Below are 13,197 nucleotides of genomic sequence, written 5' to 3' on the forward strand. Positions count from 1 at the left end.
AACACGCCTTTTTATACCCGAAGGTGTAGGTGTATAAAATAGACCCATGTTTCGCCATTATCAATGTTAGTCCTATTCAATGTGGGACGAGCCTATTGCCATTTACACATTATCAAACTCCGGGCTACTGTGGACGAATATTCGAATTTAAATTAGAATAGACCAATAGTACTCTGCCCGACCCGGAAATCGAACCCAAGACCCCATGAACAGCAACTTTTTATATCATAATCGTGGAACACCAAAGCAAAATCCGTAATATTGAGTATTTCGACACATAATTAAAATGAATGAAAAACAATATTAACCAATAAATCATCGTTTTAATTCTTTTTACTTAACAAATAAACATAAAAGTTTTTGAAACAGTGAAACACAAGCATGACATTTTATCATCGGAAGAGTCTAAATTTGCTCAAGCTAGAGAAATAAATTGCTTATGTTCTGAAAAAGCTAAGTTGTGAATGGCATGCCACGGTATTTTTCGTACAATAAAGTACCTATTGTATCAATTATAATATAATCAATTTAACCCATTAATGTCCCACTGCTGGGCAAGGGTCTCCTCCCGTAATGAGGGAGGTATTAGGCCTTGAGTCCACCACGCTGGCCAAGTGCGGGTTGGGAACTTTGCATGCCCTCAATAAATGTATTAAACAAATTTTAGGCATGCAAGGTTTCCTCACGATGTTTTCCTTCACCGTTGGAGCATGTGATAATTATTTCCAATAATTGTATAAATTATTGCTTAAAATAGCATGCAAAAATTATACAACGATAGTTTGCCATAAAAATTATTTCACTGTTTCATAAAACACGTTTTCACATAACATGTACACTAATATTAAACCTTGCCAATAACTGAAATTAAATTCAGTAATTTAATACTTTGAAACCCAAACATCACGCTATTTACCAAAGGATCAAGCAGAAATGATGGCCATCTTTTAAAACAAAGTGATGTAGTTGGGTCTTTTATTGTACATTTTTTCTCCATTTTCTTAACAAAATCAAAAAAGGTTTTTTCTATTAAATATTTTAACTAAATATATGTTTTTTCTTTTATTAAATAACAGTTATCTCCTTGTACGTTTTTATTCTATGTTAGTTTTAGTGGCTTGACTAGGGTCTGAAATAAAGACAATAAGATGAGATACTTTGCATACCAATGTGTTCAAAAATACCTTATCACAATGAAAAAAAAGAACGTTAAGTATAAATATTCTATTCTTGTAATTATATTTAAGAATGCAGTATGAATATTTTTGTTTGATTTTAAAATATAACTTCCGCAATAAATAACTTTACAAAACAACAATTTGTTAATTAATAATACAATTAGTTTCATCAAACTCACTACCCCCACAATTATGAGAATAGTAAACCACTGCACTAAGTCGTAGTTTTATTCCTTTAATGTATAAAATGAACCTTATTTTGACCCTTTCAGACCCTAGTCAAAACCACCATTACGTCATTATGACTATAACATATCACTTATGCACATATTGTACATAAAAACATATTTATTTCAGTATTCATTAAATGACAACAGTTGAAAGACAATTAATATTTCAGGCTCTTAGGTGACATACAGTCAACTTGGGTAACTGTGAATCATTTGGGTAACATTGAACGTGGGAATATGAACTAGTTTCGATTATTTTTCATATGAAACCAACACAATTGATAAAGATTCATTCTAGTTTTGCAAACTTTAATCAATTGTGTTAGTTTCATATGGAAAATAATCGAAACTTTCAAATTCCCACGTTCAATGTTACCCAAATGATTCAAAGTTACCCAGGTTGACTGAACATACATTTAAATATTAATTGATTGGGTACGTAGCCGGCGACGCCGCCATGGCGTCCTAGTGAGGGCTCTTATCTCCATATATTCGGTTTTGCCGCCCAACTGGGCCGATTATTGCCGAACCGAAAGTTAGTTAATTAGTTTTTTAATTACTATAAAACAGGGGTTCCCAACCTTTTCTTAGTCCGGGACCACTTTTATATTATTCTTGTTATCAGGGACCACTATGTAAGTATATTAAAAATAAAGTGTAATATTCGTTCTGAATTAACTTAAAAATTATAAATTTTAAAGTCTTTCGCGGACCATATTTTGGCTCCCGCGGACCACCAGTTGGGAGCCACTGCTATAAAGTAATTAATACTCTTGAATTTGAGTTGTCTCTTAAGATCTTGTGTTAAATAAATAGATTCGTTTTAGAGATCAATCTCAAAGTAGTGAGTTCAGACTTGAGTGTGGTTTATTTAAAACAAGTCTAGCTACATTTGTTAGAATTGTCATGGCTGATTTTATAATAACATTTAGATTATCGGCGTAAAATATTTTTTTTCGAATTTCAGCACATTACAAAATGACATACATACATACAATCACGTCTTTTCCCATAGAGGTAGGACTAAATACTTATAACAAAATGTTTCGCTTTAATTAAAAAACTGTAAACTGTTTAAACCTACTATTTAGAAACAATACTTAGTAACCGACTACAAAAAGGGAGGATGTTTTCAATCCGACGCGAATTATACAGCATCACTACGCTTCCATACTTCTCGTAAAACAACTATTTTAGATACTGTATTATCTTTATAATCTCGACCACTAGCGTAGTGTATTTAAATAGCTATATTTTATAAACTAAGTGTTACTATAGAATCAGCCATACAATAATTCCTACATATCGCAATATTTTCAGTTGTTATGCGATAAAATACACCTTATTATTTATATAAACAAAACGTTTCAGTCGCTATCGCAGTGCGATACATAAATTATTATTGTGGGTCACTGAAATAGCAGTTATTTTACAATTTACTGAAAAAGAATACCTAATATTTTACCACACCAATCGCAGTCACGAACAGATCGAATAAAAAATGACAGTAAATTTTGGTAAAAAAAAAAACTAGTTTTTGCCCACGACTACGGCCACGGTGTTTGTTTCCTCTCACTTTGCATTACTTGAAGAACTATTTAAATACATTCATGTATTTTTCATTTAAGATAATTCCAGTGACCTACAATAACATAAAAAAATAAAATACTTTGTGATAACATCTTATATACTAGTTGTAAACGAATAACTGCTTAAATAATAATTTTATATTGTCTGTTGTAGACAGACAGACAGACTGACGACAAACATTTTTATTAACATCACGCTATTTCCAGAAGGGTATAGGCAGGTGACCTACATCTGTCAATGTTTTTGAATATTATTACGCCTATTATCCCAGGACTCAAAAGGTATATTATTAAATACATTTCCAAACTTCGAGCTGTTGTAATTCCAATAGAAATAGAAACTCCTAATATTTTTTCCTGACCCGGATACCGAACAGCTACAATTCGTGCCTATACTATCACTATAACCTTTCGTCTGTGGATGTAAAAATTATACACACCCCCTTGTCTGTGGGGCCGATCGAGTGAGTACGATCCGACCGTCCGATCCGACTTATAATTACGATATTTAAATGACGTGTACCGGCCGAAATCTTGGCCAAGTAACAATGGTTGCTTATGGAACTTTTGTAAGATTTATAAAGGGAAAACTACATAATATATAAACCCCCAAATAAGAGAAACGAAATCTAAATTTTGAAGCAAAAAAGTTGCGTTCTTGAACTTCCCCCACGATATATATTTAAATCATCAGTCTATCTATCTATCCGTTTCCATTTCTACAGTGTATAAGACGTTGCCTTACGTGAGCGACGGACGCAACGTATAGCTTACTTATATTAGATCGGGAAAAAAGTCTTTTCACATTATAGTATGTATGAACTTAATAAAATCTTTTCTTTACACAAAAAGCTCGATATTTGGGTACCTCACGAGCTCACTGAAAGAAACCTAATGAACCGTGTACTTATTTGTGATTCTTGAAGCCAAAGAGATTTTATTACAAGTTCATACATACGATAATGCCAAAAGACTTTTTCTCCGACCTAATATAATACTTATCAGCTATTTTTACTTCTGAATAAGTACCGGTTAGGTAATCAAGTGGAATACTAAGAGCGGATAACTTTTAAACTATCCGAAGTGACAGCGAATGTATGAAAACGAGTTTGAAAATTCCACCTGGTTAGTTAACCGATACTTATTTGAAAGTGGGAAAACCAGGACCAATTTTTTTCCACTTTATGTATCACATAGTTCAACCAGCACTTATTTATAAGCCGTAAAACTGGCCCTTACCCCCTGGTTTCAGAGGCACATTTAGCGGTATCTATTCAAACTCATTTTCATGAGCTTAAACGCTATTGAATAGATAAACTACCGCTAAATGTACATCAGATAACGAGGATTAAACATACATTTAGAATTTAAACTATTTGTCGTTTCATATGACATATATGCCACACGTGTCGTGTTGCGTCGCGTCGCGTCGTATACGTCGCACAACGTATAATATATAAAACTACAATATTACTGACCGATTAATCTCTACAGATCTAGTATTTAACTAAATAACTAGACATTTATGAGTTCATACAAAAATGGTATACAAGCTTAGGACATTAAATTTATTTAACAAGACAATGCGGGCGATTGCTATGTATCTAACTATCTAACTAATGTTATACATGCGTAAGTCTGTGTGTCTGGCTGTCACGCTTCCACGATTAAAAGGCTGAACTGGTTTTGTTGAAATTTAACTCAAACACAGCTGATTACCCATAATAAAAAAGTAATTTTTATTTTCTAAAACCAGACCTGAAAGGTTTTAAAAGGGTGTGAAACTATTAGCGTGCATCAGCTAGTTATACAATAGAACCTTTCTCATTAATCCCTCTGTCTATTGATAAAAATCTCACGTAAATCTGTTCAGTCGTTTTTAAGACTTGCAGAGTCAGTCAAAAAGTCATAGCAAAAAGGGTGTTTCTTCATAATATTTATTAATAAATTCTTTACTACGTATATATAGTTGTTAAATTTTAAATATCCTAAGCTTGTACATCCATATATTATTTATTTATTACTAGAGATCAGTATTAATGTATTAGTTGCGGCTGTCAGCTGCTTATTTCTTTCTATTATAACTACATATTAACTTTGTATAGTGGTTTGGAAATGTTTCTTCATAGATAATTCACCCTACGGTCTGTGGTCAACCTACTGTTAAATTTAGCATGTAGTAAAAATAAAACAAATTTAACCCATTAATGTCCCACAATGCATATCCTCCCGAAATGAGGGATTAGGCCTCGAGTCCACCACGCTAGTCAAGTCTTGAGAACTTTGCATACCTTCAATAACTCTATGACATGCAAAGAAGTGCCGGTTGGGGACTTTGAATGCCCTCGATAAATGTATTAAACAAATTTTAGGCATGCAAGGTTTCCTCACGATGTTTTCCTTTACTGTTGGAACAAGTGTTTGCTCTGACCGGATTGCTGACCGATTGCCATGACTGACAATGTTGTACTGACCTAGGCGCAGACTGTAGGATACATCCAAAGTGTTTAATACCCTTTAAGCAATTTATTATTAAGGTCTAAAGCCGGCAGTTCGCCCCACGACAGAGACATGAGACCACGAAAAGTTGCAGTTAAACATCTCCAAACCACTAACAAACATACAAACATAGAGATAACAGTATTACACATATTATAAAACACACATAATATCACGCCTTTTCCCAAAGGTAGAGACCAAATAACGCCACTTGGTACTTACAAGCTTGTATGTATGATATTATGTATGTTTGTATGTTTGTATGTATGTTATATAAGTTTACATACAATAAGGTTTCCGACATACAAAGAATACAGAGTCGTATTCATGTTGCATCATCGAGTTTGGATTCTGTGCGTATTTCGTCTTCACGCCGGTCTGCTCTTTCTGTAAACAATAACAAATATATTAGGTCGGGGAAAAAATCTTTTCGCATTATAGTATGCATAAACTGTAATAAAATCTTTTCTCTACATTAAAAAGCTCGATATTTGGGTACCTCACGAGCTCACTGGAAGGAACCTAATGAACCGTGTACTCATTTGTGATTCTTGAAGCCAAAGAGATTTTATTACAAACTAGCTGACCCGCGCAACTTCGCTTGCGTCACATAAGATAAAATGGGTCAAAATTTTCCCCGTTTTTGTAACATTTTTTATTGCTACTCTGCTCCTATTGGTTGTAGCGTGATGTTATATAGCCTATAGCCTTCCTCAATAAATCGACTATCTAACATTGAAAGAATTTTTCAAATCGGACCAGTAGTTCCTGAGATTAGCGCGTTCAAACAAACAAACAAAAAATCAAACAAACTCTTCAGCTTTATAATATTAGTATAGATAAAGACAGATTAAAAACTATAAAGTATTAATTAACTTGATTTATCATATCTTTCTTTATAAATTAAGGATAATAAATGTATACTGAAATACTTACTAATATATCAAATCCTATATCTCTAATAATTTCTAATAGAATGTCGTAGGGCGGCTCAATACTGTTCTCTGTTGGCATGTCACTGTAACAAACATAAGTAATAAATTAATCATGATAATAATATGAAATCACAATGAGTCAACAGTCTATGGTAAAAGGAAAATCTCATATTAAATTTCTATGTATTTATAATACACAGTAGTACAATGCTTAATTTACGTCTTATAATTTAATAATATAATACACATTAAGTATCTAAAGTAAAGAAATCCTAAAATTCAGAGTTTTTTTAAAGGTACGCAATGTTCCCAAACATTTGCATACGACTTTCAACATAACTACTGTCTTATCCATACCCTAGTGTGTAAAACCAATATGTAGGATCTACATATAAGTTTATACATAAGGTATTAAAACATCGTCGGCGCGGCGACCCAAATCACTGTTAAATTAGGTAAAATATAACGACAGTAAATCATACAAAAATAACTATGTATAACAGGAAACATTATTTTGCCCCCGGTTTCTGTTGTACATTTAGCAGTAGTTTATCTATTCAATAGCGTTTTAAATCATATATAAAAAACGCTATTGAATAGATAAACTACCGCTAAATGTACCTCGGAAACCGGGCATAAGTCTTTTTAATTGTTTTTAAAACAGTACAACGTTATTGCGTTCTCTTGAAAAGTTCTGAAAATACACATATCAGATTTGACAAGCGAGGTTATGTAAATAAGTTATATTCACCTGTAATGATACAGCAGCGGTCCCAGATTGATCCAGAACCCCCCCGGCTGCAATATAGTGTATATCCTCTCTATAAACTCTATCACATTTGGCGCGCAGTCTATGAAGAAACATGTCGCCACGCATGACCACTCGTCTGCTTCTGTGTATACCTGCAAATAATAAAATTATACATTCATAATATCACGCCGATTATATCTATACTAATATTATAAAGCTGAAGAGTTTGTTTGTTTATTTGTTTGTTTGAACGCGCTAATTTCAGGAACTACTGGTCCGATTTGAAAATTTTTTTCAGTGTTAGATGATAGCCCATTTATTGAGGAAGGCTATAGACTATATATCATCACGCTACGACCAATAGAAGCAGAGTACCAGTAAATAATGTTACCAAAACGGGGAAAATGTTGACCCGTTCTCTCTTATGTTACGCAAGCGAAGTTGCGCGGGTCAGCTAGTACGTAAATGTAGGTGTATGAAGTACATCAATGTTTAACCATTAACAATGTTAGTCCCATGTGCGAGCCTATTACCTTACACCGGGCACGTTATCAAACTCCGGGATATTATTGGAAAACGTCATATAAATTAAAAGACCAACAGGTTGCCCGACCCGGGGTTCGAGCCCGGGACCTCATGATCAACATCGAATACACTACCGACTTTAATTATCAAATCGTTAATTTTAAAATCACGCATTCAATTTGGATTTTGATGTTACAAATCTCGGTAAACAAAGTCCTGCATCGTTGGCCGGCTACAATGAAACTGTAATGCAATTTTCTAGTCGGTATCTTTAACTTTTACCTAAAAAATCGTTCCCATTGCATCTCCTAGAGGCATTTTCAGTTGTTTTATACAGCTAGCAAGTTGACAATATATTAGGTTGTTGTTGAGTTAAATATATTAAACAGTTTATGACTGTTTATGACCACTTGATAGGCCTGGCACTATCCTCGAAACTGTCTTTTATTTCCACAAAAAAAACGGAACGACTTACCAAAAAACCTAATATAACTAATCTGAGCTTACAGGACGTTTATTAGTTAGCCAGTAACCGTATTTACCTTGAGAAAGTCCCCGGCCGTCATGGAGAAGTTAGGATTAGGTCTGTTCCCGGCGGGACATACGTCCGGGAAGCGAGCCGGGAGCAGCTGGTGCTCGCACGTCACATTGTTCACGTACTGGTGCAGCCACGGGTGCACTGTGTATTTGTTTATCTGAAACAATATACAAAACAGTTGTACCTTTAATAAAGTAAATTAATAATTTGATGTTAAGTGATCATTATCATGTCAAGTGTGAAAACTTTTAATTGGCCTTAATCCTTTATATTTTATTTACTGTATATAATTGCTAGCTGTAAGTTTTCTTAAATTGTAAAATAAAATAAAATAAAATAAAATAAGTTATTTTGATTACGAAAAGGTTCAAGCCATCTATACTAATATTATAAAGCTGAAAAGTCTGTTTGTTTGAACGCGCTAATCTCAGGAACTACTGGTCCGATTTGAATAATTTTTCAGTGTCAGATAGCCCATTTATCGAGAAAGGCTATAGGCTATATCATCGCGCAACGACCAATAGCAGCAGAGTACCAGTAACAAATGTTACAAAAACGGGGAAAAATTTCGCCCATTCTCTAATGTGACGCAAGCGAAGTTGCGCAGGTCAGCTATTAATTTATATAAATAGATCTTCAAAATACGCAATATCACTTCAAAGTACGCGCAATATTGACAAACTAAACCAAATTGGTTAATTATATTAATACCATGGTTGTAACAGCTCCGGGACAGTGTGTATGGGATCGGTGGGATTAAAATTGTAGTATACCCGGACGTAGTCGGGCGAGTCCGCAAGTACAATAGTTAAAAGAAGTTAGATTGCCTTGTGCGATAAGGCCGCCGATTGTGCATTGAAATTGAATCCAGCTTACGTTTATACTGCTTTTATTTACTTTTGTATCTTCCTGGTACATTGTGCACAATAAAGAGATTTTATTATTATTATTAATAGTCCAAAAGTTAGGTTTCATCTAGTAGTCCAAATCAAATTACCGCAATAAACATTTGTTTGCTGTTTTAGGAAATTTTTAAGTGAATGTTTCTTACCTCATTGCACCTGTTCAATATAAAATTACTGGCGAACAGCATAAACAGTGAGAACTCATTCCCCTGGCACGTGTATCCCCTGGCTGCTATCTCCCACGCGAGCCGGCCGAGACCCGCGCCGGGGACTAACACGCGGACTTGTGTACGATCACTGAAAACATACAAAATTAACTTTACTAACAAAGAATCTCTGCATTTGTTATAATGAGCGCTTTACTTTAATAGAGTAGTAACAGTTCCACAAAATACTTTCAGATAAACAGCATATTTGCATAGTAAATAAATTGCAGAGTTAAAATTCCTAAAAAGGCTATTTTTCAACATAATCATATGTAGGTATAAAACCTAGTATTTTATAAATAATAAATAAATATTATTGAACAACTCACACGGTCATTTGATTCCAAACTAAGGGCTTGTACTATGGTAATCAAATAACTGATAAACATATATAATAATATATACTTTAAAATACATACTTATATGGATAAATTGACAACCAGGCTCAGAACAGATACTCGTGCTCATCACACTATTTGTTCCGGGTGGGATTCGAACCCACCACACGCGGCACTATGGTTAACCACTGCGTCTTGCATTTTCGTAAATATTTTTGTTGTATTACCTGTATTCTTCTAGCGGGAAACGTTCCTCCATTTCATCTAGTACAGGCTTGTAGCACTGCTCTCGTTCTGTAGCGCCCATGTCGCTCCAGTCACGTACTATGTTCTTGAGCACCGATTGTACCTATAACATTAGTAAACCACATTCAGTTGAGGGTTATGAATACGTAACAGATACTCTATCAGGTAGAATTGTAACAGTTGCTTTCAAATATTTGCTGTCACTTTATCGTTAGAATAAGTGTATCGGTTATACAACACTTAACCACAAGCTATAAAACAGACTTTAATAAAACATTTTTTTGAGTTAAATGAGTGTAAGAGATCTTTAACCAGTCTATCGAAATTTAGAATGATACACAATTTATATTTCATAATATTCTTCTAGAACTACAAAAGAATGTGGTAATAAGTTGACATTGTTTAGGTACTTTTTAAAGTAAAACAATAAATATTTCTCCTGGGTGAGTCTCGATTTCACCACATTCAGCGCAGCTATTATCCCTGCGAAGTGAGCACTTTTAACCACTGCGCCAAACGAACAGTTAATTAAATGATAGATAAAAATCCTCACCTTTTCAACATCATGTTGCATCTTATGCTGCTTCTGCGAGGCTATCTCACAATTATTATAATTACACCCAAAGCTCTCCGTGCCATTAGTCCCGGACGTATCAGTGACCGTATGATCAACGTTCTCAAACATGGTGTCCACATCTTTTATTATCAAGTGTACCACACTATTATTTACGTCTAAACATTTCTTAAACTTGGCTAGATAAGTCTTGTATTTCTCTAAACGACGTTGATGGTTTGTAGGTAGTATTGATATTATTTTCTCCGATTTCTGTATTCTATCTAAACTGCATAGCCTGTAAATAAAAATAGTGATAATTTTTTTTTTTTTTCTTGTTATTTGAATATACACATATCTCACTCTTAAAATACTCCTATATACTAGTATAGGTGTTGTAGGAAATGGGTAAATTTTGTTTCATCATTTATAATGTTAGTACCAAGTCTCATGTAGTAGGCTTATAGCTATAATTCTGGCACATTCATTTATAAAATGCCATGTATTTGTTAGTTTACCATAGGATTTTATCTAATATTTATAAATTAAGTAGGTATAACTTTTGTCTCTGCCCACTGCAAGAGAAAGTCATCATCTTACACTTGCATATAAGGTAATGCCTAACATAAACATGATCCATACAAACAAGTTTGTCCAACTTAATTTTAAAAATATTTTTATTTAATCATCAATTTGTGCAAATGATAAAGAATAATATTACAAAGAAAACTGCAAGCTATGAGACACCGAACTTACAAACTACATATTATTATTATGTTTAATAAACTTCAAAAGAGAATATTTCTGTCTAGTAATTTAATAATAGGTTTAATATTATTGGAAAATGTACTTTTCTCACATAAAAATGGCCTAAGTATCATAATATACTACTCATCAGTAATATGCAAACTGCATTACATTTGCATCATTCTTAAACAGGTATTAACATGTTTCTTCTTGAACAAACATTAATGAAAACTTATAATGAGTCAATCTTGCATACTAATTAGTCAGAGGAAAAGCCTAAGTTTTCCTGTCGCATATGACTCAGTAAATTATTTATTTGTAATATCAAAATTATTACTTTAGAAACTTAAATCTTTGCATACAAAGAGAGAAACAAACACTTAAATCTATTTAGGTGTGACATACACAATATACACATGTGTAAAAATAAATGAAATTTCAATAATTATTTCTAGAAGTACTTTTTAGCCAATTACTATTATTTTGTATAATGTCGTAGAATTTCCTTACAGTTAGAAAATTCTTAAGTTTTCCTGCATTATTTAGAAACCATCCATATTCTAGTCATTGGGGTACAAAAATATGTTTTCATCTAAAAAACAAAAGTCTCTAAATCATCTAGAGACATTTTTATGCAAAAAGTACTTTTTGCAACTGTTATTTTGTAGTTTACAATGTTCAGCATAGAAATGTTGGAAAAAAACTATTCAAAATTATGTTATAACATTGCATCACATAATTATACGTAAAAGTATTGGTTCAATGTGTTATTTAAAAATGAATACAGGCAACAATGTAACAAGGAACATGTATTATAAATATTATCAATATTATTATTTTCAGTAGAAACATTATCATAATAATCTGTACACGATAAAAAAGGTATCTGAGATAAATTAAGATTAGGAGAAAGAGAGCAAAGAACATAAAAAATAAATTTCAATGTATATTTTTGCAATGATTTTTAATTTCTATGCTATTTCTGAATATAAATCCCAATATAAGGCTGCAACCACCTTTATTACATAAAAAAAAAATATTCAAATAAAATATTTTTTACACAAGACTTCAGAATTATGCTTTTCATATTTTTCTAGAGCAGCTGTTTTGGAGATTACAGCTAATAAACAAACCAGCATTTTAATTCACCAACTTATGTCTTAATAGCAAAGAAGAATAAAAAAGAGAATTTTTATTTTTATAATACCCATCTACCTACTAATAAAAACTCGCCACAAAAAATTCTAAAGGGAAATTCTATTTTTAGATATTTAAAATAAAATTCTGCTATGAAATTATCACCAAAGAGTTATTATATGTTAAACTATAAATAATGTTAGAATTTATACTCGCAGAATCCCACCCTTATAATGTAACAGCGTAAGGACTATTCTATTCCACATAGAATAAACACAAAGGAGTTCAGTTTTGTATCTAAATAGGTTAATTATATCGTACGATTTTGTTCAAACAAAGAGCTGTTGCTACCCAGACCAAAAACTTCAATTTCGACGCCAAACTTTCAATAGATCGCCATCATACATCTCTCTAGAGCTTAAATAGCGTATTATACGCGTTTAAATTGAATAATTACTTACTTATAATATTTGAAAGCGGTCACAACGGCGCGAAAGTGCTGTCGCTCCTTCGCCTCGTCAATTTCCTCGGCCGCTGTTGCAGAAGACATTTTTACTAAATTATTCGTACACACGAGTACTTGATTGAGACTATAGTTCAAAATTGAAGCTCGGAATTGTTACAAAAATGAATAATTCGAATAATTTTCGGTGAATTTCCACCACGACCAAGCCTTCACAATGACGGAAGATCGACGACAGATTTTAGTGTTGTCATGTCATTCCCGTGTTCGCCGTTGTATGTTGTTTTTGTTGTTCTATTATTCTGATTCCTACAAGACTCAAATAAGAATCGGTAGTTTATTATATTTGTCTTTTAT

The 13,197-nt window shown here is 33.0% G+C and overlaps 1 protein-coding gene across 1 annotated transcript; it reads right to left on the reverse strand.

The window, feature by feature from the left end:
- Window positions 1-303: 303 nt before the first annotated feature.
- On the reverse strand, window positions 304-13,057 carry LOC142984599 (carnosine N-methyltransferase). Its single transcript, XM_076132337.1, has 8 exons — window positions 12,839-13,057; window positions 10,494-10,791; window positions 9,922-10,043; window positions 9,297-9,447; window positions 8,250-8,402; window positions 7,183-7,334; window positions 6,433-6,514; window positions 304-5,883 (listed from the first exon to the last, which is right to left on the reverse strand). Exons 1-8 carry the CDS (start codon window positions 12,925-12,927, stop codon window positions 5,776-5,778), a joined length of 1,155 nt encoding a protein of 384 aa, XP_075988452.1. The 5' UTR covers window positions 12,928-13,057; the 3' UTR covers window positions 304-5,775.
- Window positions 13,058-13,197: the final 140 nt, after the last annotated feature.

Source organism: Anticarsia gemmatalis, chromosome 27, assembly GCF_050436995.1.
Source record: "Anticarsia gemmatalis isolate Benzon Research Colony breed Stoneville strain chromosome 27, ilAntGemm2 primary, whole genome shotgun sequence".
Classification (NCBI taxonomy): Eukaryota; Metazoa; Arthropoda; class Insecta; order Lepidoptera; family Erebidae; genus Anticarsia; species Anticarsia gemmatalis.

Coding starts and splice junctions, on each gene's coding strand:
- LOC142984599 (XM_076132337.1), bottom strand. CDS start 12,927: ATGTCTTCTGCAACAGCGGCCGAGGAAATTGACGAGGCGAAGGAGCGA. Junction 8,403..9,296: donor TATTGAACAGGTGCAATGAG/GTAAGAAACATT, acceptor ATATTGTTTCAG/ATAAACAAATACACAGTGCA. Junction 7,335..8,249: donor CGGCCGGGGACTTTCTCAAG/GTAAATACGGTT, acceptor TATTATTTGCAG/GTATACACAGAAGCAGACGA.